Source organism: Canis lupus, chromosome 7 (assembly GCF_003254725.2).
Source record: "Canis lupus dingo isolate Sandy chromosome 7, ASM325472v2, whole genome shotgun sequence".
NCBI lineage: Eukaryota > Metazoa > Chordata > Mammalia > Carnivora > Canidae > Canis > Canis lupus.
Window position 1 is genome coordinate 17,698,515 of NC_064249.1, and position 23,315 is coordinate 17,721,829.

General features: G+C 40.3%; 1 protein-coding gene and 1 long non-coding RNA gene across 4 annotated transcripts in view; one reads left to right on the top strand and one right to left on the bottom strand.

Moving 5' to 3' along the window:
* Positions 1–5,043: 5,043 nt before the first annotated feature.
* LOC118355320 (uncharacterized) lies at positions 5,044–18,609 on the top strand. Its single transcript, XR_004817575.2, has 2 exons — positions 5,044–5,127; positions 17,924–18,609. It is a non-coding gene; the product is annotated as an uncharacterized LOC118355320 (long non-coding RNA).
* Positions 18,060–23,315, bottom strand: part of NIBAN1 (niban apoptosis regulator 1) — a 212,785-nt gene continuing 207,529 nt past the window's right edge. For all 3 annotated transcript variants that reach the window (XM_025430082.3, XM_025430083.3, XM_025430084.3), the window contains one exon: positions 18,060–22,662. In XM_025430082.3, coding sequence (XP_025285867.3) covers positions 21,524–22,662 — 1,139 coding nt within the window. In that variant the 3' untranslated portion in view covers positions 18,060–21,523. The remainder of the gene's footprint in view (positions 22,663–23,315) is intronic.

Here is a 23,315-nt window from a genome sequence, read left to right on the forward strand (position 1 = left end):
AAAAGGTAAGATACACACACAAATCATAAAATGAAGGAGAAATTAAGTGCCATCAGAGAAAGGCAAATAAAGAGCTATGGGAATTTGGGGAGGGAAAGCTGCCAAATTTAATGCCCTGAAACTTCAAAGAATGTCCCATCTTCTTGAGTATTCATTATAATAGCTCCTGTGTATAAACTATATTGAAATCTTTGAAGGCATAACAAAGAGCAGCTATTATTAATTACAGAAGAGTTAGAGAGCTATTATTAGTTAGAAAGAATTAGACGAGCTATTAATAATTTAACATTTCTTGGTTATGAAGTAAGATTAATTGAACTTCAGTAAAAATTTATCCCACTTAAAATACTGTGACTGCTTTTTTCTGACAAATCATGTTCCTCATTTCCCTGAAGATATTGTTAAAGTCTAACTCTTAATCAAATCAGTGCCTACAACAGTGTTTTGTACTAATAAATACTTAATAAATACATATTAATTTGTTTGAAGACTACTTAATTAAACCGGCCTTAGCACTTAGGTGCACATTTGACCATCGCTCTATTATATCATTCCCAATAGTATTTTCTGTTGTCTTCATCATATTTGATCTATCCTTCTATTCATTCATTAAATTAGCCATTCAACAAACTTTTTCAGAAGTAGTAATCTGGATTGATGCTTTTATTTCTTTTTTTTTTTTAAGATTTTATTTATTTATTCATGAGAGACACAGAGAGAAAGAGAGGCAGAGACACAGGCAGAGGGAGAAGCAGACTCCTCGAAGGGAGCCTGATGTGTGACTCGATCCCGGCTCCCCCGTGTCACACCCTGGGCTGAAGGCGGCGCTAAACCGCTGAGCCACCTGGGCTACCCAGTGATTTTATTTCTTTAAAATTTGAGCAATTTCATGGATGTGGTGCCATTCACCAAAATGGAAACCATAAGATGAAGGACAGTTGAGGAGAAGGGGAATAATGATGAGTTCAGTTGGGATATTATGAGTTTGAGTTGAAGGTACCTATCTGACATTCAAGTGAGGAATATAATAAGCAGCTCGATGTAGGTCTGGAGTTTGAGGGGCGGCGGGGAGAGAGAAAGACATTCAGGCTAAATATAAAAGAATCATCAAGCACCATGGGTGGAAGTTAAAGCCATGGAAAAGTTGTTCTTAATCTCAGAGGTAAGGACCCTTTGAGGGTCTACCAGTTGTTTCAGTATGTCCATATAATCCTAAAATTATATGCAACATTCTCTCCCTAGAATGTATTTCAGCACAATCTCCAAGAGGTTCATGACTCCAGAAAGGTTAAGAATGATAGGTGAAAAGAAATGGTTCAGGAAGGAATACTGAGGATCTCCAAAATAAGAAGTGGAAGAAGAGCAGCAAAGAAAGAAAGCCAAAAAGTTTAAAAGCAAACCAGGGATGAGTCACTAAAGTCAGGATAAGAGAGTTTGAAGGAAGGAGTTTTGCAGAAAGGTTAAATGACATAAGGACTGAAAGGTCCTTATCTTACTTGCAAATTTCCTTAAGGTGGATTCTGTTGCAGTGGATATTCAGCAATGTTTACAGAAAAAAATTATATCCATTAAATAATTTGAGAGTGGAGTAAAATTAATCAAATGCTATGCTAATGACAGATTAATTAGGTTTGCTTTTACATCAACAAATGAAACCCTTATTGCAATTAGACAGTGGCACTTTATTAGGTCATTTTATAACGTTTCTTTTAAGTGCTGAACTGAATCAGTCTCCCAAATAACTAGAGCCAGCTTTATACATGAGTAAGGTAAGCAGCCACTTCCAAGGAGTAATTGAATAGATCTATGTCTCTATATACTTCAGTATCTCTCCTACTGCTATCTTTTTTTTTTAATTTATTTTTTATTGGTGTTCAATTTACTAACATACAGAATAACCCCCGGTGCCCGTCACCCATTCACTCCCACCCCCCGCCCTCCTCCCCTTCTACCACCCCTAGTTCGTTTCCCAGAGTTAGCAGTCTTTACGTTCTGTCTCCCTTTCTGATATTTCCCACACATTTCTTCTCCCTTCCCTTATATTCCCTTTCACTATTATTTATATTCCCCAAATGAATGAGAACATATAATGTTTGTCCTTCTCCGACTGACTTACTTCACTCAGCATAATACCCTCCAGTTCCATCCACGTTGAAGCAAATGGTGGGTATTTGTCATTTCTAATAGCTGAGTAATATTCCATTGTATACATAAACCACATCTTCTTTATCCATTCATCTTTCGATGGACACCGAGGCTCCTTCCACAGTTTGGCTATCGTGGCCATTGCTGCTATAAACATCGGGGTGCTGCTATAAACATCGGGGTGCAGGTGTCCCGGCGTTTCATTGCATTTGTATCTTTGGGGTAAATCTCCAACAGTGCAATTGCTGGGTCGTAGGGCAGGTCTATTTTTAACTCTTTGAGGAACCTCCACACAGTTTTCCAGAGGGGCTGCACCAGTTCACATTCCCACCAACAGTGTAAGAGGGTTCCCTTTTCTCCGCATCCTCTCCAACATTTGTGGTTTCCTGCCTTGTTAATTTGCCCCATTCTCACTGATGTGAGGTGGTATCTCATTGTGGTTTTGATTTGTATTTCCCTGATGGCAAGTGAGGCGGAGCATTTTCTCATGTGCTTGTTGGCCATGTCTATGTCTTCCTCTGTGAGATTTCTGTTCATGTCTTTTGCCCATTTCATGATTGGATTGTTTGTTTCTTTGGTGTTGAGTTTAATAAGTGCTTTATAGATCTTGGAAACTAGCCCTTTATCTGATATGTCATTTGCAAATATCTTCTCCCATTCTGTAGGTTGTCTTTTAGTTTTGTTGACTGTGTCCTTTGCTGTGCAAAAGCTTCTTATCTTGATGAAGTCCCAATAGTTCATTTTTGCTTTTGTTTCTTTTGCCTTCGTGGATGTATCTTGCAAGAAGTTACTGTGGCTGAGTTCAAAAAGGGTGTTGCCTGTGTTCTCCTTTAGGATTTTGATGGAATCTTGTCTCACATTTAGATCTTTCATCCATTTTGAGTTTATCTTTGTGTATGGTGCAAGAGAGTGGTCTAGTTTCATTCTTCTGCATGTGGATGTCCAATTTTCCCAGCACCATTTATTGAAGAGACTGTCTTTCTTCCAATGGATAGTCCTTCCTCCTTTATCGAATATTAGTTGACCTCTCCTACTGCTATCTTACAGTGCCCAGAAAAACAATTACTCTGGAAGCATGTATATGTTGACTGGATTATGTCACCCTGGGAGGTGAACTACATTAGCTGGCTAAAATGTTTGCAGAAATATCATTAACCCTCCACAATTATGGATTACTAATTTAAAATTAACATAATGACTTTTGACTTGCAAACCTCTTAAGTTTATGAAAATTTCATAAATACCATATTGTATCAGTTAATACTAACAATCTTCCCAAGGAAGTAGTCATAGAGCCTTTTTTCTAGGTTAAAACAAACAAACAAATAAGCTCCTGTGTCTTTTAAGGAGATATTCTCAGGGACACCTGGGTGGCTCAGCGGTTGAGTGTCTGCCTTTGGCTCAGGGTGTGATCTCGGAGACCTAGGATCGAGTCCCATGTTGGGCTACCTGCATGGAGCCTGCTTCTGCTCCTTCTGCCTGTGTCTCTGCCTCTCTCTCTGTCTTTCATGAATAAATAAAATATTTTTTTAAAAAGGAGATATTCTCATATATAAAGATGGTTAAAAGTAATAAATAAAAGTTTTGAACATAGTACAAATGATAATGATGATGATGTTGAACCCTTTTATGAGTTAGGGTATAAGCCAAGGTCCTGCAAGAAAGAGATCCCACCAACAATGATTTATACAAGATAGAAAGTTGTTTCTTTTCCAGATAACATTCAGAAGCAGATGGGGGATTCATCGTGGATGGGCAATTCTACTCCATGACGTCATCCAGGAACAGGTTGCTATTCCATTCCCCAGTAGGCTTCTTTATGGTAGAAGCTGGTTCACCAGCATCACATAAACCTTCCAGCTGGCCTGAAGGAGAGAGAAGAGGAGGAGGAGCAGTTTCCTTTATAAAGAATGTGACCAGGAAGGTGCCTACATCACTTATGCTCACATCTCATTGGAACAGAATTAATCAATTGGTCACACCTAGCTACAAGAAAGGCTGAGGTTTGTTGTTGTTGTTGTTGTTTTTTTTTTTCCTCTAACTGGGCAACCATTTGCCCAGCTTAAACTCAGGAGATTGTACAACTAGAGAGGAGAAGAGAATAATAAATATTGGGAGGTACTGGGCAGTCTTTGCCAAACTCTTGTTTTGGTGTTTTTACAGTCATGATCATACTTACACTGAAGATACAAATATGAGGTTTTGAAATGTCTATTGATTCCTAAAATGGGTTAACTGAACAATCTGTTCCATTTTACTTTTAATTTTGCTTTGCATATAGCTTATCAAGTTCCTAAATGCTATAAATATATATAACAAAATCTCCTTGGAAAAGTGTTTAAAAACATCATTATTTTGACCAAGCTTTGGGGAAATTTTATAGTTATGGAGGTAGCCCAGATTGTCTTTATGATTTTCCTTTTCTTTTCTCCTCTGTGTAAGACGCACAGAGATACTGTGTTACTGGAAATATTCCAAGACTGCTTCCCTTGAGAGTATGTAAATCCCAGAGTGATAAGACACAACTAGTAAACAGTAAAAGCTTTACTACAGTAGTCCCCTATTATCCATGGGGGATATGTTCCAACATCCCCAGTAGATGCCTGAAAACCTGGATAGGACCAAACCCTATATATACTGTTTTTTCTATGCACACACACCTGTGATAAAGTTTAATTTATAGATTAGGCACAGTAAGAGATTTATAACAATAGTAATAATAGAACAATTATAACAATATACTATAATAAAAGTTACATGTACGTAGTCTCCCTCTCTTTCTTAAAATATCTTATTGTAGTGTATTCACTGTTCTTTTTGTGATATGAAAGGATAGAATGTCTAGATGATGAGATAAAGTGAGGTGAACGACTCAGGCATTGTGACATAGTGTTAGGCTATTGGTGACCTTCTGACCACACGACAGAAGAAGGATCAACTGCTTTGGATAGTGGTTGACCACAGGGATTGAAACTGTAAAAGGTGGGGGTAGTGGAAGGGGAGGTGGGCGGGGGGATGGGGTGACTGGGTGACGGGCACTGAAGGGGGCACTTGATGGGATGAGCACTGGGTGTTATACTATATGTTGGCAAATCGAACTTCAATAAAAAAATATACAAAAAAGAAAAGAAACTGTAAAAGGTGAAACCTCTGATAAGGGGGACTATCCTATAAGTAATTGCAGTTGTTCCTGGAATAAAAGTATGAAATATAATAAGATTAACATAAAAGTATTAGAGGATTGTTATTTACTTTTTTTTTTTTTTTTGAGAGGTGGAGACTGTTAGAAGTTCGTAAGAAAATTTAATGCTTTGCAAAGTTATTTAATTTACTTAATGTTAGGTTGTGGTGACAAAGCAGGAAAATTATAAGAGAGGTCACCAAGGGAAGTGAGAATATATACCAGTTAAACAAAAGTGTTTTCCTGTCACGTCCATTCCTCCAGTAGGCCAGGGAACCTGGATTTTCGAGACCATTTTTATGCATTAATGAAGTAGGTTCTTTTTTTTAACTCCAAGAAATCTGATTTGTACTTTTATTTATGACATATTCTAGAACGTGCTGTTCAATATGATAGCCACTAGCCACATATGTCTATTGAGCACCTGAAATGTGGTTAGGTCATAAGTGTAAATATATACTGGATTTCGAAGACTTATTATGAAAAAATCATGTAGAATAGCTGATTATTTTTAACATTTGTTAATGTTTAGGTGACAATATTTTTAGATATAGTGTGTTAAAATATAGTACGAACACTAATTTCACCGGGCTTCACTTTTTTATCGTGACTACTAGAAATTTTAATTACTTTCTGACTTGTATCATTCTTCTGTTGGATGGTGCTGATTTAGAAGCTGCATAAGAGAAAAGATCCCTTTTTCCAGGCTTGAATTGACCTACTTTATGGCACATTGTCTGGATCTAAAATTTACAAAGTGTTAAACCATTAAACCAACAGCTTTTCCACCCTATACTCTCTTATACCCCAAATCAATGCAAGGATACTGATGGTGTACCCAGAGTCATTGATGTCACGTTGAAAGATTTTCTTTCTTTTTTTTTTTTTGAAGATTTTATTTATTGATTGATGAAAGACACACACACAGAGAGAGAGAGAGAGAGACATAGGCAGAGGGAGAAGCAGGCTTCCTGTGGGGAGCCCAATGCAGGGCTCGATCCCAGAACCCTGGGATCACATGAGCCTAAGGCAGATGCTCAACCACTGAACCACCCAGGTGCCCCAGGATGAAAAATTTCTAATGATGGATATCTTACTACTCTGCATGATTACTTTTTTCATTCATGGACAATTCTAACTATCAGAAACCCTTTACAGTGGTAAGAGACTTGGTTCTCTGTACTTTCAACTTCTAAGACATTTTCCTTCAGCATCATTAAAATAGATCTCATGCTTCTTGCCATATGAGTCTTACCATTTAACTTAACTTAAAAATTGCCAGGTTACTGTGTAAGGAACTGTGCAGCTATCATGCTGTCTTATCTACCCCAGCTCAAGTCTGTTCCTCCCCAGAGCAAACAGAACAATTCCTCTTCCTCTTCCTTGTTTGACACATTTTTCGTTTGTCAATAGAAGCTTTTTTTTTTTTTAATTTATTTTCGAGAGACACACAGAAAGAGGCAGAGACATAGGCAGAGGGAGAAGCAGACTCCCTGCAGGGACCCGGAAGCAGGACTCGATCCTAGGACCCCGGGATCACAACTTGAGCCAAACCCAGGTGCCCCAATAGAAACTTTTTCAGAATATTCGTTCTCCAAAACTCTGCAAATCCAACTATATGGATAAAAGCAAGAGTCACTATAAGATGAAAATATTCACTAATAAACTGACCTCTAAAAAAGTTGGTCTGTGAGATACCTGGGTGGCTCAGGGGTTGAGCATCTTCCTTTGGCTTAGAGTGTGATCCGGGAATTCCAGGATGGAGTCCCGCATACACCTCCCTTCATAGAGCCTGCTCCCCCCTCTACCTGTGTCTCTGCCTCTCTCTCTCTCTCTCTGTGTCTCTCATGAATAAATAAATAAAATCTTTAAAAAAAAAAGTTGGTCTGCACTCAAGCATCCTTTTTAGTTTAACACTGGTATTTCCGAAACACAGTAGGTTCTTCCAAAAAGAGTCATTTAAATGCCAAAGAATTGAGAAGCACCAAGGGAAATTTGATGAAGCCTTTCAAAGAATGATTTCTATGATAACGGATCAAAATGTATATGATGTGAATTATCGTGTGCTATCAAACAATTTTTTGCCAGGGAATTTTTTTTACAAACAAAAAATACCACCACACTCATATGATAGGTATGGCCTATCACATGGCCCAAAGGTTAGATGAATGAACATATCAGGGAATATCTAGGATATAAATTTTGTAACCTGGAAAATAGGATACTGCATACTCTTGAAATTCTGATACATTTTCTTTCTCAATTCTGTATTCTACAATTTCAAAAAGAAAAATCCCAAATCATTACCTTTTCGCCCTTCCCTCTTGTGTCCTCTTGATCTTTTTAAGTGCATTATGATACCTTATGAGGCCTTTGTAGTGATTTGAATGGTGGCCCCTAAAAGATATGTCTACGTTTTCACTCCTGCAACCTTTGAGTGTGATCATATTTGGATAAAAGGCTTTTCAGATAGAATTATGGGTCTCAAGTGAGATTATCTGGGTGGGCCTAAAGTCAATGACAAGTGTTCTTATAAGAAACAGAAGAGAAGACATAAGAGGAGAAAGCCATGGGAAGACTGAAGCAGACTGGAATTAGGCAGACACAAGCCCCAAAACACCTGGAGCCACCAGAAGCTGGAAGAGGCAAGGAAGGATTTGCCCCCAGAGATTTCCAAGGGAGCATGGCCTTGTGGATACGATCCAGAACTGTGAGCAAATACATTTGTGTTGCTTTAAGCCTCCAAGTGTGTCTCAACCTGTTATGACAGCCTTGGGAAATCACTACAGCCTTGCTTGTGATAAAAAGCCTTAATTTAGGGGCACCTGGGTGGCTCAGTGATTGAGTGGCTCTGCCTTTGGCTCAGGTCGTGATCCTGCGGTCCTGAGATCGAGTCCCACATCAGGCTCTCCACAGGGAGGCTGCTTCTCCCTCTGCCTGTGTCTCTACCTCTCTCTCTCTGTGTCTCTCATGAATAAATACATAAAATCTTCAGAAAACAGCGCCTTAATTTAGAAATTGCTGAGGAAAGCAGAAGGAACTAGTCAACTCTCATTCTTTACTTCTGGCTCAGGTATCCATTATACTTCTCCTTGGTATCCAGGTTGGACTGAATCATATTTTGGTAATTTAATTTAATTTTTGGTAATTTAAGCAAGTTCTTTTGTCTCCTTGGGTCTGTTTGCCTACCCCTAAAATAAAAACTGTAAATCAAAACAGCCAGAACACCCCAAACTCACATCTTGAGGAATTCTGTTTTAAAGGATATGAACAGGTATACCCCACAATTTCCTCCTCTAAAGCCAGACAGTGTGGGTGGCTAATGCTCTATGTTCAAATAAATTTAGAAAGCTCTGGCCAGGGATCCCTGGGTGGCGCAGCGGTTTAGCGCCTGCCTTTGGCCCAGGGCACGATCCTGGAGACCCGGGATCGAATCTCACGTCGGGCTCCCGGTGCATGGAGCCTGCTTCTCCCTCTGCCTGTGTCTCTGCCTCTCTCTCTCTCTCTGTGATGACTATCATAAATAAATTTAAAAAAAAGAAAGAAAGAAAGAAAGCTCTGGCCAGATGTGTGCTCTGTGACCTCACCACCTGGCTCTGCTGATTTGGACCAGGGGGTCTTTGCTGGTTCCTAGAAATGAGGGATAAGTAAACTCAGGGCTATGAGATAGTGACCGTCCCTGCTGTGTACAGAAAAGTAAAGAAGGCTATATAGCAAATTGATGAAAATGCAAGTAGATGTACCAAGAGAAGCAAAAATGGGAGACCAAGTGGCCTCAGAGATAGAGAAAGATGGAGCAATGATCTCCCGATGAATTTTGGGTTCATTGATTTCCAGGGGGTACTTGTATGACATTATACTCTCCTCTTTTTGCCTAAGCTAGTTTGAGTAGGGCTTTGTTACTTGCTTCCAAAAAGCATTGACTGAGAGAGGAAGATTAGACTTTTGTAACATATTGGGGCACCTGACTGGCTCAGTCAGAAGTGCACGTGACTCTTGATCTCTGGGTCATAAGTTCAAGCCTCATGTTGGGTTTAGGGATTACTAAAAAAAATATAATAAATTTCTTCACATATATATATATATATACATACACATATTTATATACAGAGACAAAAGTACTGTGAAACAAATCTAAGCTAAAGATCTAAGGATGGGGTCAAGGGAAATAACAGAAGAGAAGAAAATGAATTTTACAATTTCACAATTAACTTCATCACTTACATCTTAGCAGTAGTTTAATTAAGAAGTAAGTATAACATTTAGGGCATAATCCTTATTCTTAAGGATTTTACTATAACCCTGTTAATTCTGAACTAACATTTTCCCCAAATAGATTTTTGATGGCAGCTGTATATAGTTTATAAAGGGTTTTAATAAGTGGGATGAAATTACAACTTCCATGGTAACTATTACATAACTAGGAGTGGAAAAATATTTAAAGGAGTGTCTCTCCCATTTTAATGGGCTTACTAAATTTTAAAGAGCAATTATGAGGTTGTCTTGTTCGTGTAGATGCATTTAAATGTTTTGTGTTCATGTATTTAATGTCATCCCCTTAATGGAGTCTATCAACTTTATCTCCAGGTGATTTTTACCCATTGAGAGAGTTTCCATCTGTGGTTTTGATCTAGAAACCACTATTTTTCAGAGAATCAAAAAAGGACACGTTTACACATCAAAGGATATTCAGGCTTTTTAGACTTCAAATAACAACCATATGCTGTGTTTTTCACGGTGTGTCATGTTGTGCTTTAACGAGTGTGATCTCTTTCGTATTTGGAATTTCTTAAGGCATATCATTGCAAGCAGTAATGGGCTTAAATAAATTCAGTTGTCTTTCATGTTAGACCTCTTGGGGGATTCCTCAGTACTATATCACAAAATAGAACCTAGATGTTCCTAATTCCCCACTAGGCAGTCCGTTAAATCTTGCTGTGTTCAGGTGTCTGGCCCTCCACAGTGAGAAGAAAGGGCTGGCAAGGTGGTCCAACAGATGCCAGGGCATCACCATAGGAATTATGGTGAAAAAGATTTGAGTCAAGATCAGAACTTCAAAGAAGCCTCAGAGCCCTTCAGAACAGTACTCATCAAATGGTTATTTTAGGGGCTGATTTTTAACTTGGCAAAGGTTTCTAGTGACTTTTTCCCCCTTGTTTATCTATCATTTCCAATTATACACTGTTGTTAATGGGCCTATGGATAGGAGTAAATGCACCCAAAGCATCCTTTAACTTATGAGATTCCAGAAAAAGAGAATCCTTTTGACTGATTTAAATTAAAATTTAAAATATTTTAAAACATTCATGTTTTCCTGATTTTGACAATAATACATCTTCATTATGGAACATGGGGGGCAGGGTGGAGAATACAAGGCAATAATAAACATTTAAAATCTTATCAGCCCAAGCTACTGTTTCCATTTCAGCAAAATTTCTTCCAGGCTTTTTTGCCTATGGATATATATTTAATCTTCTTGAGATTTTTTAAAATTCAAAACCATGGCTAAGCCTTCTCCACCTTATTGCAAACTCTTTGGAGTTTTTTGTTTTGTTTTTAAGATTTTATTTATATGAGAAAGAGATGACAGTGGGAGGCAGGGAGAAGAGGCAGGCTCCCCGCTGAGCAGAGAGGAGGACATGGAGCTCCATCCCAGGACCCTGGGATCATGACCCAAGCTGAAGGCGGCCACTCAACTGAATAAGCCATCCAGGCGCCCTTATCGCAAACTATTTGTAAACAATTCTTTCCAAGGCTGGTACACTTACATATGTTGAAAATACACTCGCTCAGCAGAAAGATTTAGATGGTTCTTGTTGTTGTTGTTGTTGTTTTTAAGATTTATTTATTTTTAAAAAAATTTTTTTTCAATTTTATTTATTTATGATAGTCACAGAGAGAGAAAGAGAGAGAGACAGAGACATAGGCAGAGGAAGAAGCAGGCTCCATGCACCGGGAGCCCGATGTGGGATTCGATCCCGGGTCTCCAGGATCGCGCCCTGGGCCAAAGGCAGGAGCCAAACCGCTGCGCCACCCAGGAATCCCGATTTATTTATTTATTCATGATAGAGAGAGAGAGAGGCAGAGACACAGGCAGAGGGAGAAGCAGGCTCCATGCAGGGAGCCCGTTGCGGGACTCAATCCCGGGACTCCAGGATCGTGCCCTGGGCCAAAGGCAGGCACCAAACCGCTGAGCCAGGGATCCCTCTTCTTGGTGTTTTGAAGTTCAATGCAGCTATGAGTTTGGAAATCTGTTGATGGAGAAGATAGTTCTTTCTCCACTTTTTCTTTCCTGCAATTTAAGTGAAGACTAAATCCACTTTGTTAGCTGAGCAATGTAGACTGTACCTTGTTGTAGAGCTTCTTGCCAGGGATGCCGGCGTTCACCTTCTACATGTCCTCATGGTACGAAGTCACTGCCAGGCACAAATCACAGTTCCCAATGGTCTAAGCTACCATATTCACGATGGAGTGTTAGATCCTGTTGGTAAGTATCTGATCCTAAACATGACTGTTCTATCAGTCCAGTTTCTTGGTTACAAACGACACTCTAGCTAATTAGTTACAAATTTAAATATGGTTAATAATATTGTTGTAACATTGCTTAGTGACAGATGGTGACTATATTTATTGTGTGAGCACTGAGTAATGTATAGAATTGTTGAATTAGTATCTTGTATACCTGCAACTAATATAATGTATGTTAATTATACCTCACCAAAAAAATAAGTAAAATTTAAAAGTCATGTCACATAAAAAAAAGAGAGAGAGAAAAAATTTGGGAATATTCATTCCAGAAAAAGATATCAGTTGTTTGGAGATTTGACATCTGTCCTGATGAAAAGAGCTTAGAACAGATATACACTCAGTATACAGTCCATGGGACAGAAATTACAGGTGATGACATTGGTGGAGGAAAAGTGGGGAAGGAAAGAGTAAGATATTTGGTCTCTAACTACCAGAGCTACCTGAAAATGGAATGATTTCAGGAGACAGTGAATTCTTGATCCCCAGTGGATGGCCACTTAGCAAGAAGGTTTTAAAGGGGGAAGTGCATTTGCCCTGGGAAAACACCAGGCTATCTTCAACCCTAATGGTCTATGATTCCATGAATATACTGAGTATCTAGACATGCAGGGAAAACTCTTTCTTCTCCAAAAGTTATGAGTCAAAACACATAGGAAATCATTAAAAGTTTCTTGGTGATATGTAATTAAGTGCCAAAATCAATGTCGTTAACATAATATCCAAAGGAATTCATTCAGAGAAATTGATGGTAGGAGCAGAATGATGTGGTCCAATGTGTTGGGTAGACAGGAAAAGAAAGAACATTCTTTTTTTTTTTTTTTTTTTTAAGAATTACTTATTTTTTCATGAGAGACACACAGAGAAAGGCAGAGACATAGGCAGAGGGAGAAGAGCCTGCTTCTCCCAGGATCACGTCCCAAGCCGAAGGCAAATGCTCAACCACCCAGGCATCCCAAGAAAGAACATTCTTGATCAAATGTTATACTACAAGATATAGAGTAAAATTATTGTAAGCCCCAAAACCTTTTATTTAAAATTTTAAAAGACAACCATCGGTCACAACAGCAATATTCTAGCAAGAAAACTAGAAGGGCAAAATCTGATTACAAGTACTTTGAAAACTGTTATATCCTGAAGATCATATTTTAATAGGAGAAGGAGAGGGGTTAGGAGTATTTACAGATCAGTTACCTTAGAGTTATATAGAATAAATATGGGATAAATGTGTTAAGATTTATCCTTATTTGTTTGGTAGCGGGGAATAGATTTTCTAGTTTAACATTTTTTTTGTTTCATTTCGTTTTACTTCTGAGAAGACAAAAAAACTTTCCCTCAGAGTGTTGTTGAGTGGGTGGATGTGTGTTTATAATTATCCCCCAAGGACTGTAACCTTTTCTGAGGACTATGAGTGTTCACTGTAGAAAACTGTGTCCCTTATTGGCACGTTTGTTGTAGAGAATTTTGCTTGTATTTCTGAGGTTATATACTATGTCAGATAAAATTTTCTAACCCTGATATAATTAACATGTTGCTTATCACCACTGATTTTGTTGATCAAAGCAGTATATAAACAATGTGAATTCTGTTGCTAAGTTAGGGAGAAAAATCCCTTTTGGACCTTTCTTCTTTACAAGGTTTAAAGTTTTTTTTTTTAATAATAAATTTATTTTTTATTGGTGTTCAATTTGCAAGGTTTAAAGATTTACAAAATATTTTTCAATAGAAGATTCATTTTCAAAACCAATGCAAAAATCAAGATTCTTTGAAAGATCAAAGGATTTGAGTTAGAAGTGATCATGTTTCATTCACCCTATGGTCAGTGGGACTAGAACAGCACATAGACGTTGGGGGAAGTATGTGATGGGAACCAATGTTGTCAGTGTGTTTATGGTTAACATAGTAGAGGCAAGAGTGTGGGTTTTGTTCATAGTACAGGAGTCCTTTGAATCCTGGTGAGGTAGGCTGATTGCATTGACAATCAGCCAATTAAGTGGCTTCCCTGGACTCATGACCAATGCAATGTGACTTTGCAGCTCTTTCCATCCCTTGAATCTTGGCCAGTCTTGTGACTTGCTTAGTAAAGTAAGGCAGAAGGGATGTTGCACTAGTTCTGAGCCCAGGTCTTAAGAAGCTTTTGTTTCTCCTTCACGCCCTACTTTTTCTCTCTCTCTCCCCCTCCCTCCTTCCTTCTCTCTCTTAACCTTGCTTACATCACACATATAAGCCCAAATCAGCCTGCTGAAGGAAAACAGACCACATGGAGTAGAGCCTTGTTGTCCCAAACACCACTAGGCTAGATTGACATACAGCCAGCCCCAAACATGTTGAGAGAGCTGGCCAAGATCGGAAGAACTATCTCCCTGATGCCTGGCTTGTAGTCTTCTGAGCAATAACAAATGGTTACTGTTTTAAAGCCACTGAGTTTTTTAATGGTTTTATTTATAGCAATTGCTAAATGATGCACCTGGCTCAACTAGTTACTAGCTGTGTAATCTTCAGAAAGTTGCTTAACTTCTCTGAATCTCATTTTATTCATCTATGTGTCAATGTCTATTACACATTATCTCTTAATCCTCACCGTGGCCTTGTGATGTGGGTACTGTTCCTCCCATTTCACAAACTGGTTCTTGTAAAGGTTAAATAATTAGCCCAAGTTCACACAATAAGTTGACAGCCATACAGTTTTCTCATAAAGGACCTCCAAGAAATCAAGTTTATAAGCAAACTTAATAAAGAATTCTAAAATGTGATCTGAAAGATGGAGGGGTTCATTTATATATAAGAATATTTCCCTTAGAATGTGAACTGGAAAATTCTGGAAAACTGTGTGGAGGTTCCTCAAAGAGTTAAAAATAGATCTGCCCTACGACCCAGCAATTGCACTGCTGAGGATTTACCCCAAAGATACAGGTGCAATGAAACGCCAGGACACCTGCACCCCGATGTTTATAGCAGCAATGTCCACGATAGCCAAACTGTGGAAGGAGCCTCGGTGTCCATCGAGAGATGAATGGATAAGGAAGATGTGGTCTATGTATACAATGGAATATTACTCAGCCATTAGAAATGACAAATACCCACCATTTGTTTCGACGTGGATGGAACTGGAGGGTATTATGCTGAGTGAAATAAGTCAATCGGAGAAGGACAAACATTATATGGTCTCATTCATTTGGGGAATATAAAAAATAGTGAAAAGGAATAAAGGGGAAAGGAGAAAAAAATGAGTGGGAAATATCAGAAAGGGAGACAGAACATGAGAGACTCCTAACTCTGGGAGACGAACTAGGGGTGATGGAAGGGGAGGTGGGTGGGGGGTGGGGGTGAATGGGTGCCAGGCACTGAGGGAGGCACTTGATGAGATGAGCACTGGGTGTTATTCTATATGTTGGCAAATTAAACACCAATAAAAATAAATTTATAAAAAAACATATTTCCCTTAAGCTGAGTAACAGAAATGTTCAGTTCAGAAAAGATAACCCACAGTCTGAATGCAGCGAGGATGGGAGTTTGCTACTCTGTTCTCAGGGCCTGGCAGAGTCCACAGCACATTAGTAGATATCAACAAGTATTTTTGGAAAAAATTAGCCCATGAAGGAATCCTGATGGTGCCTGGAAAGTATCATTTATTCTAAGACCTGAATAAAAAATGTAAGGGTTCAATGCTTGAAGCCTCTGACAGATAGAAATGAAAGTACATTCATTTTTCCCCACATGATCTCCTCAAACCAATGTACAAAAAAACTGTCCCCCACATGATTCAGGAAGCTGCACAGAATGCAGGGGCAGGGAGGGAGGGGGGGTTAAGTATTATTACCAAAAACCACCCCTCAGCTTCCAAATCACTTGAGTATCTTTTAGAAATTCCCCAACACATAAATCCATTTTCCTACCCCAACAGTTCCACCTAAAATTGCTATAGACAGAGAGGTCTCACCACTACATGTGTGTATCCTTTTGTATAGAGACCAGAGGGAGAAAATTGATCCATGAATTTGGATTCCATAAATTAAACCACAATGGATCTGCAGAAGGTCTGGATCAGCATCCAGAAGACTCAAGATTCCTGAAGAGTGTGTAGGGGTTGGTATAAAGAGGTCTTGAAAAAAGTTTTCTTCAGAGTATCTGTAAGCAACTAGAGTTTGGATTTTAGTCCATGACAGAGAAGAAGTAAAAGAGGCTGTATAGGGCAGCCCGGGTGGCTCAGCGGTTTAGTGCCACCTTTGGCCCAGGGTATGGTCCTGGACACCCGGGATCGAGTCCCACGTCAGGCTCCTGGCATGGAGCCTGCTTCTCCCTCTGCCTGTGTGTGTCTCTGCCTCTCTCTCTCTTTCTGTATGTCTCTCATGAATAAATAAATACAATCTTTTAAAAAAAAGATGCAGCATATAAAGGGCAGGCTCAATAGGTTCAAAACCAAATCTGAAATTTCTTGAGTAGACTCTTTAGTTGCCCTTCATTTGTGCTGCCAGAATGCTCCCTCCTCTACTTGCAGAACCACCACTTGCTTCTCAGTCTTCCTGACTGGACTAAGTTTCCTAAAAGCAGGGACCACAGCTTCTTTCCTGTTCCTTGCCCAGCCTCAAGAGGAAGGATTGCCAGAAGGCAGGTGCTGTCCACGAATTTCTTGAACATTTGCTCATATTTCACAGATTTGGGTGAAATTCAAGGGTAAACTTCTTAACTTTTTACCATGTTGGCCTCATAGGGATATCAGGAAAAACCAGTGGAAGCACTTGTTCTGAAAACTAGGAATGGTTTATACCAGCTAGCTTGATTTGGGGGCAGCTTGGTTCTGATGCTGTCTCCCAGAGGGACAGGTGTGCCCAAACACTTGATGAAATCCCATTACTAAAATAGAACTATCTCAGTGGGCTGAGGGTAAGTAGTTACCAGCTTCCCAGACCATTATGCTGTGCTAGGCAATTATCAGCTATCTCTCCACTTGTCTCCTACTTCTGGGATTGGCGATATTCATTCATTCAACATTTATTGAGCACTTTCTGTATACAATTATGTACACTCTGTTAGGGACACAAAGATTGAAGATGGTGGCACAGAGAAGGTAGATGGCTGCAGTAAAGTGAGAGAAAACCACCAGAAGTGGGCAAGTAAATTCAGGTGACAGTTTAGCAACGTATTATGGGGGAGAGGGGAAGGATTTGTCCAGACTTATCCTGACTCTTGTGAGAATTGGCCAGATTGAGAAAGGAGGATCAGAAGTTCTCAGAAAGGGGAAGACTGTGGCCAAGATTGAGAGTTGTTCAAGTCGGAGCAGCTCCAAGCATGGCTGACAGAAGAGCTTTATTTACTTGACTCCACCCAAGATGTCCATTAGTTCCACCCAAATCACACCAAATAAACATATAATCTAAGATAAAACTATGCAGAAGACATTTCAAATCAATGAAATCTCCAATTGGAATTGGAACTGCCAATTCCAATCTGATCCTTGGCCCTAAATAGAGGTCCTGGAGAAGCCACTCTGGGAATGATTCTTGCATATTGGGAATTTGGAATGGAAGGAGAGGGAGTAGAAAGTCTTTGTTGCACCCAGTTAGACTTGATTTCTCCAATATTTCTTCTTTCCTGGCTAGAGCTGTTGGCATAGATAGAGTTAAAACTCTTAGAGACAAGTTTTATGCCAAACAAGGAAGCAAATACCCATTCTGGGCCCTCCCTGGCCATGTTTACCATGAGAATTTGAGTTTGCTGATGTCTGGGACCATATACACCCTGTTCATCTCTGCTTCTCCAGTACCCACTAGAGTGCCTGCACATAATAGATACACAATCTTTTTTTTTTTAATGAATGAATTCTTGGGGGAATGAGCAACTATAGATTTTGGTGAGTAAATACTATTTTATTTATGATCATAGAAAGAACGAGTATTTTGCTTAATGTTATCCATTGAGAATAAATTTGTTTGAAAAGTAGTTCAATTACGTCAAGAGTAATTGCCCGTTATTATAGACTTATTCCAATTCCTAGAGAAATGAGCATAATTTTCAAAGCATAATTATATCTGACATTAAGTGACTTCTCTGTGGACTCTTTCTTGAAAACAGAAAATTCGAAGTCCCATGATGCAGCAACAGTGACTCACCTTTCCATCTGAGGGCCGTTCTTCCCAGTTCAAGTATGATGTTTGCTTAAAAGATGAAACCATCCCCATTCTAAGTAAATATGACATTTGGACAACTCTTCAAGGATGAACATTTTATTGGAATATAGGCATTTGGCAGAGTAAATATGTGGTTACAAAGTGCTTTAAGTTTATTTGCTTTATATAGTGACCAGAAAAACCCATCCACAGTGTAGATTTTTTCTTGAAGTTGCAGACTTCAGAAGGTAAGTCCCCAAACCCGCTTATTTATTAGTAGAATATGAAGACATATGTACCCAACTTTTTTTTACCTAGTGAACCTGTATTGTTTTTAATACAGGTTTTTATTTTTATTGTTTTTAATTTAAATTGCTATGCAGCATGTAGAGTTTAGCACTTTTTAAAAGAATGAAAATCACTCATCTGGGAGAACTGTGAACCCCTTGGAAACCAGGGACTCCAATCTGGAGGGTTACAAAACCAGACTTGAGAATCTTTGCAATAAAATGTAGAAGATAAGGCCTAGAGACCTGTGGTTTTTCACAGGTCCTCTTTCTAAAAGCTCTTTCTAAAAGCTTTTGGACAGATGGGAATCTTATCCTTGTGGTTTCCAAAATGCCTTTTTTTTTTTTTTTTTTTTTAAAGAGAGAGTTTTTTTCTGCATAATTCAAGGCACCGCTGTCTCCACTCTAAGCGGCAAAGGGAAAAAGATGACAAGCTGATTTTTTTTTTCAAGGAAAATATTCTCCTTGTAAAAGGTCAATAGTAACAGAACTCATTTAAAGTCATGGGATTTTCCCCAAAAACCATGTCCTAAGGTTTTATGCATTTCTAATAGATTTGCCCAGAGGAGAGATCCCCAGAGCACCACGCTGGAAGCTTTTCAGGCTGCTCATTTAAATTACAATAACCTTGCTCTAACCTGGAAACCACTGAAGCAACACATACAAGTCTATTAAAAACAAGACAAGCTCATAGTAATCTGAAGTTACTCCATTCAACATATTAAAATGAATAAGGGATATTTTTAATGAACTTTAGTTTCCTGTTCCATCACCAAAGGGAACAATCATCCTGCTTAGTCTACTGAACTTGTCTTTTGTGAAATAAGTACAGAAACATTCTTTGTGTTCTCAAGTCTACCCTACCACTTAGTTCTCAGTACCCTCTAGCCTAGAAGATGGGCACTGATTTTCATCCATCCAAAGCAGATGTACTTTCTTTTAGGGTTGGAAAAATCTCTTGGTTTTCCAAGGGGTCCAAGAAGCCGTGAGGTGAGCAAAGGAAGGAAGCTAGGAAGCTCCAGCAAGGGCTGGGCCTGGGCTGGGACCTCCTTACTCACTGACAATTCTCCTGGAGAGAAGGGCCGTGCTTGGTGGGGCTGGGCATTACGCCCTTGGCTCCTGGCCTTACTGGGCAGCGCATCCGACCATCTGGCTGTCTGCCTCGTGGACTCTGGACTTGACCGGAGGAAAGACTCCCCAAGGGCAGAAAGCCCAGTTAAAAAACGTCTCCCTGCCTGACAGGGAGACCCAAATCAGCCCAGCACAGAGTGTGGTGGATGTTCAGGGCTCACATTTCTTGAGCAGCTCAACGCTTGCCAGTTCTTAGGCGAGGCACTAGGGATATGTCAGGGACTGGAGAAGGCAGGGAGCCATTATGCAAGGCTGTGTACCTCTAGCAGGAAGCACACACCATTAATAAATCCCAATTTCTGTCCTCGAAGAGAGGGGTCCCAGGAGAGACGGCCAGTAAACATAATTTCAGTACTCTGCGCTAAATGCAAGGATATGAGTGAGCATTGCGTACTGCGGGGACCTGAGAGGAGTAGCCTCCACCCCCTCTCTCTCTATAAGGAGACTCTGCATAGATGTGAAGATCTAAACACTCTAGGAGAAGTGAAAACAATTCAATATGAGACTATGATGATACTGATTATTCTTCATTCTTTATCTCCTGGAAATTCTTCATGGGGAGGTGGACAGAGAAATATTTTAATTCCTGGTAAAAGAGTTAAACCATGGGACAAAGTCTCTAAACAACTGACATAAACTTGCTGCTGCTGATCACAGTAAGCTTTTAGGACAGTATGTTGGGATCTAACATTAATATTTGTGGAAGGAAATGTCAAGAGGTAGTATCTGAAACTGGAGCTTTTAGGAAATGAAGGATAATAGAACCTATGTTTTTAATCTCCTGCAAGTAAGTCCTTTAACATAAACATTTATTGGTCAGGATCCATTGAGAAGTATCTGTGTCTCTTTCCATTGAAGTGTAAGTTCCAGGAGGGAGGAACAGAGTCGTTTTCACTACAGTATCTCTAGCACCTGGGACATAATAGGGACTCAGTTAACTTGCTGAATGACCAGACAAATGATTTCCACTTTGGGTGATGTCTTTGGAACTTGATGCTGTACATCTTGGCTTTTCTCTTTCTTGTCCTTCCTTCATTCCTTCCTTGCTTCCTTCCTTTCCCATTTATTCACTTTCTTCCTCTTCTGGGAATGAACCAGGACTGCTTCGATGGATAGAAAGTTATGATGGTTTGAAAATTGACATATGTTTTTCTTTTAATTCCCATAGGTCTTTTAATTTGTGCCAAAGCACCTTATCTCCTCCTCCTCTTCTTCTTCTTCTTCTTCTTCTTCTTCTTCTTCTTCTTCTTCTTCTTCTTCTTCTTCTTCTTCTTTCGTTGTTGTTGCTGTTGTCACTATGCCTAGCACAGCACACGGCATACAGTAGCTACTCAAATAATGCTTGCTTAATTGGTAGTCTTTTATGCTTAAGAATTAGCTAAGGGCCCCCTGCACAGTCTAAGGCTAATTTGGAATGCTTTCAGGCTTAAACATGCCAAGGAAATTTTCTTGCCTCCTCTGAATTTCCCCAAAAGGTGATTAATTAATAAGAATCAACACAATTAATTAACAAGAAATTGATAGTAGAATCAGTAACAAGCTCAGACAGTCCCACAGACCACAACTTTCCTCTGATTGTGTTCAGCGTCCCCCTGGGTGCTCTCAGGCGTAATCTCTCAGGGTCTATGGGGCTGCCCACAGCAGGGTGATCGGTGTTCACCACCCACCCTTTCCGGTGGCCTGACTGTGGATGAATGCTGAGTCTTTCAGAGACAGTGAAGTTGCTTGAGTGGATGGTGAAGCTTGATTTACAATAAACATTTGCATTCTTACCAAAAATTAAAAAGCCTTGAAGGACATTAGAGGAAGATGTGCAGTGTATTGGAAACTGGGCTTCTACTGTTTTCTTCATCTTTGCTGGAACACCACTGCCTCCCTTAGACATCCACAGCTGCCTCTCACCCTAAACACTTCCCACTAAAATGCTAAAGCGGTAATTCAGGGTAGAACACTTCAATCCCACAGAGGTCTGCCTCACTATGCATGCTCTGTGTGCATTTCCTCTGGTTTCATGACACACGTTAAGGAAGTACTTATTTATTTATTTCTTTTTTGGTAATAACTTGTGTGCAATCCCCAAGCATACCCATAACTATTAACCTTTGGCTGAGTTTGAACAAAGAAATACTTAGGCCAAATTGTCCCTTTCACTCTTCGGAGGGCTGCTCTGGGGTACTTTCCCCCAAATCTGGTGAACCTAGCAGATCTATGTTTGGAGCATTCTCTACCACCCACTGGCACTCATGAACACCGGCAGCCTTAATCTCCTCTGTCTTCACACTGGTAGTAGCCTGGGTCATGCTGCTGGTCCCTCCCAGGGTTTCTTCCACAGAAACTGGGCTCTCACTGGGGCAGGTATGGTGAGCACCGGAAGTGCAATCTTCCTGTGGCCTGGCCTCATCCTCCACAATGGACGCAGCCCCTCTTTCATCCTGGGCATCCAGGCTGGAAGATCTCCCCTGGATCTCCCCCTCAGTGGGCTCCCCAGCTTCTGCTTGCTGCTCTGTGGGGTCTGGGCTGCTGGCACCAGGGGTGAGCCCTTCACGGGCCAGCTCAGCCCCCAGAAATCCCCCCAACTCCTCCCTGCTGGCCTCTGCCTCCAGAGGGGGAGGATGGGCCTCCCTCCCACTGATCTCACTCTCTTCACAGCTGTCCTGACTGGAGGCAGCTGCTTGATTGGCCTCTGTGTAGGTTGGGGTTGTTTCCTCTAATTTTTCCATTTCTTGGGGAGCGAGGGTCTCTTCATTTGTATCTTCTTCAATCTCGAGGGTGGAAGATTCCACTGGCACTTCAATGGTCACCGTCAACAAATTTCTGAGCTCCTTTAAGGAGCTCGAGGCAGAACTGGATTCTGGCTTTTCGTGGGTAGGTTCTCCGTCCTTAGGAGCCCCTCCAAACTCCAGCTCTGACGAGTGTGTGCCCAGGGCTCCTGCTGTGTCCTCTGCAGTCACGAGATCTACAAGAGGGCCATCCATGCCTGAAATAATCATCTGTCCGGTCCCAACTGGGGGAGGGGTGGGGACAGGGAAAGAAAGGCTTTCTTCTTTGGCCAACGGACTAGAGACCCCAGGCTGCTTCTTTTCCCCTGATTCCTGGAATACTTCGTTACTTAGCGTTTCACTATCTGAAACTCCTGGCAGAAGGGCCGAGGCTCTCCTGGCAGGGCTGGCCTGATTTGACCCTGCAGAGGTTTTGATATCAGTTAAGCTGGACACACTTTCGCTGGGCAAGGCCATATTGTCTTCAAATAAGTTGTGTTTCTTCAGGATAGCAGCTTCCTTTATCACTGAGAGAGACCAGAAAGCAAAACATGACATTAACACTCTGCCCTGGCCACCCTGGATTTTCTGACTTTATCCAGAAGTCAAACTCCCTTCTCCCAGCTTTTCGGCCATCCAAATTTCTCAATTTCAAATTCCAGCTTATATCCACCCTCTTCCAGACCATCAGGTCCCTGATGACCAAAGCCCACAGACCCATTCTGAACTCTGGACCTCTGTAGTGTTCATTCATTCATCCCTTTGCTCATTCATTTATTCAAACTGAACAGCAACTGAGGGACAGACTCTGAGAATCCAAAGATGAATCAAATATGGTTTTTGCTTTCAAGGAGCTCGCAACCTATACTAGTATCATCTGTCATTCATAGAGGCCCCACTGCAGAGGCAGGTCTGGCGTTTCTCAGCTTCTTGCAGGACAGTCCTGAATGTGTAATGGGTACTCAGTATTGAACACACAGAGAGAGCTCTATTGACCTGTCATGTCTGAAATGAAGACCTATATGCATCCATCTCAGTCTTAGAGGCCTTGAGGGGACTAAAACCAACAATAATGATTATAGCAGCTGACATTTTTGATGATAGGCCCCTACTAAAGCTCTGCAGGTTGTACAGTGCCCAACAGTGTCATATCCAAGAGCATGTATCATTCATATCAGAG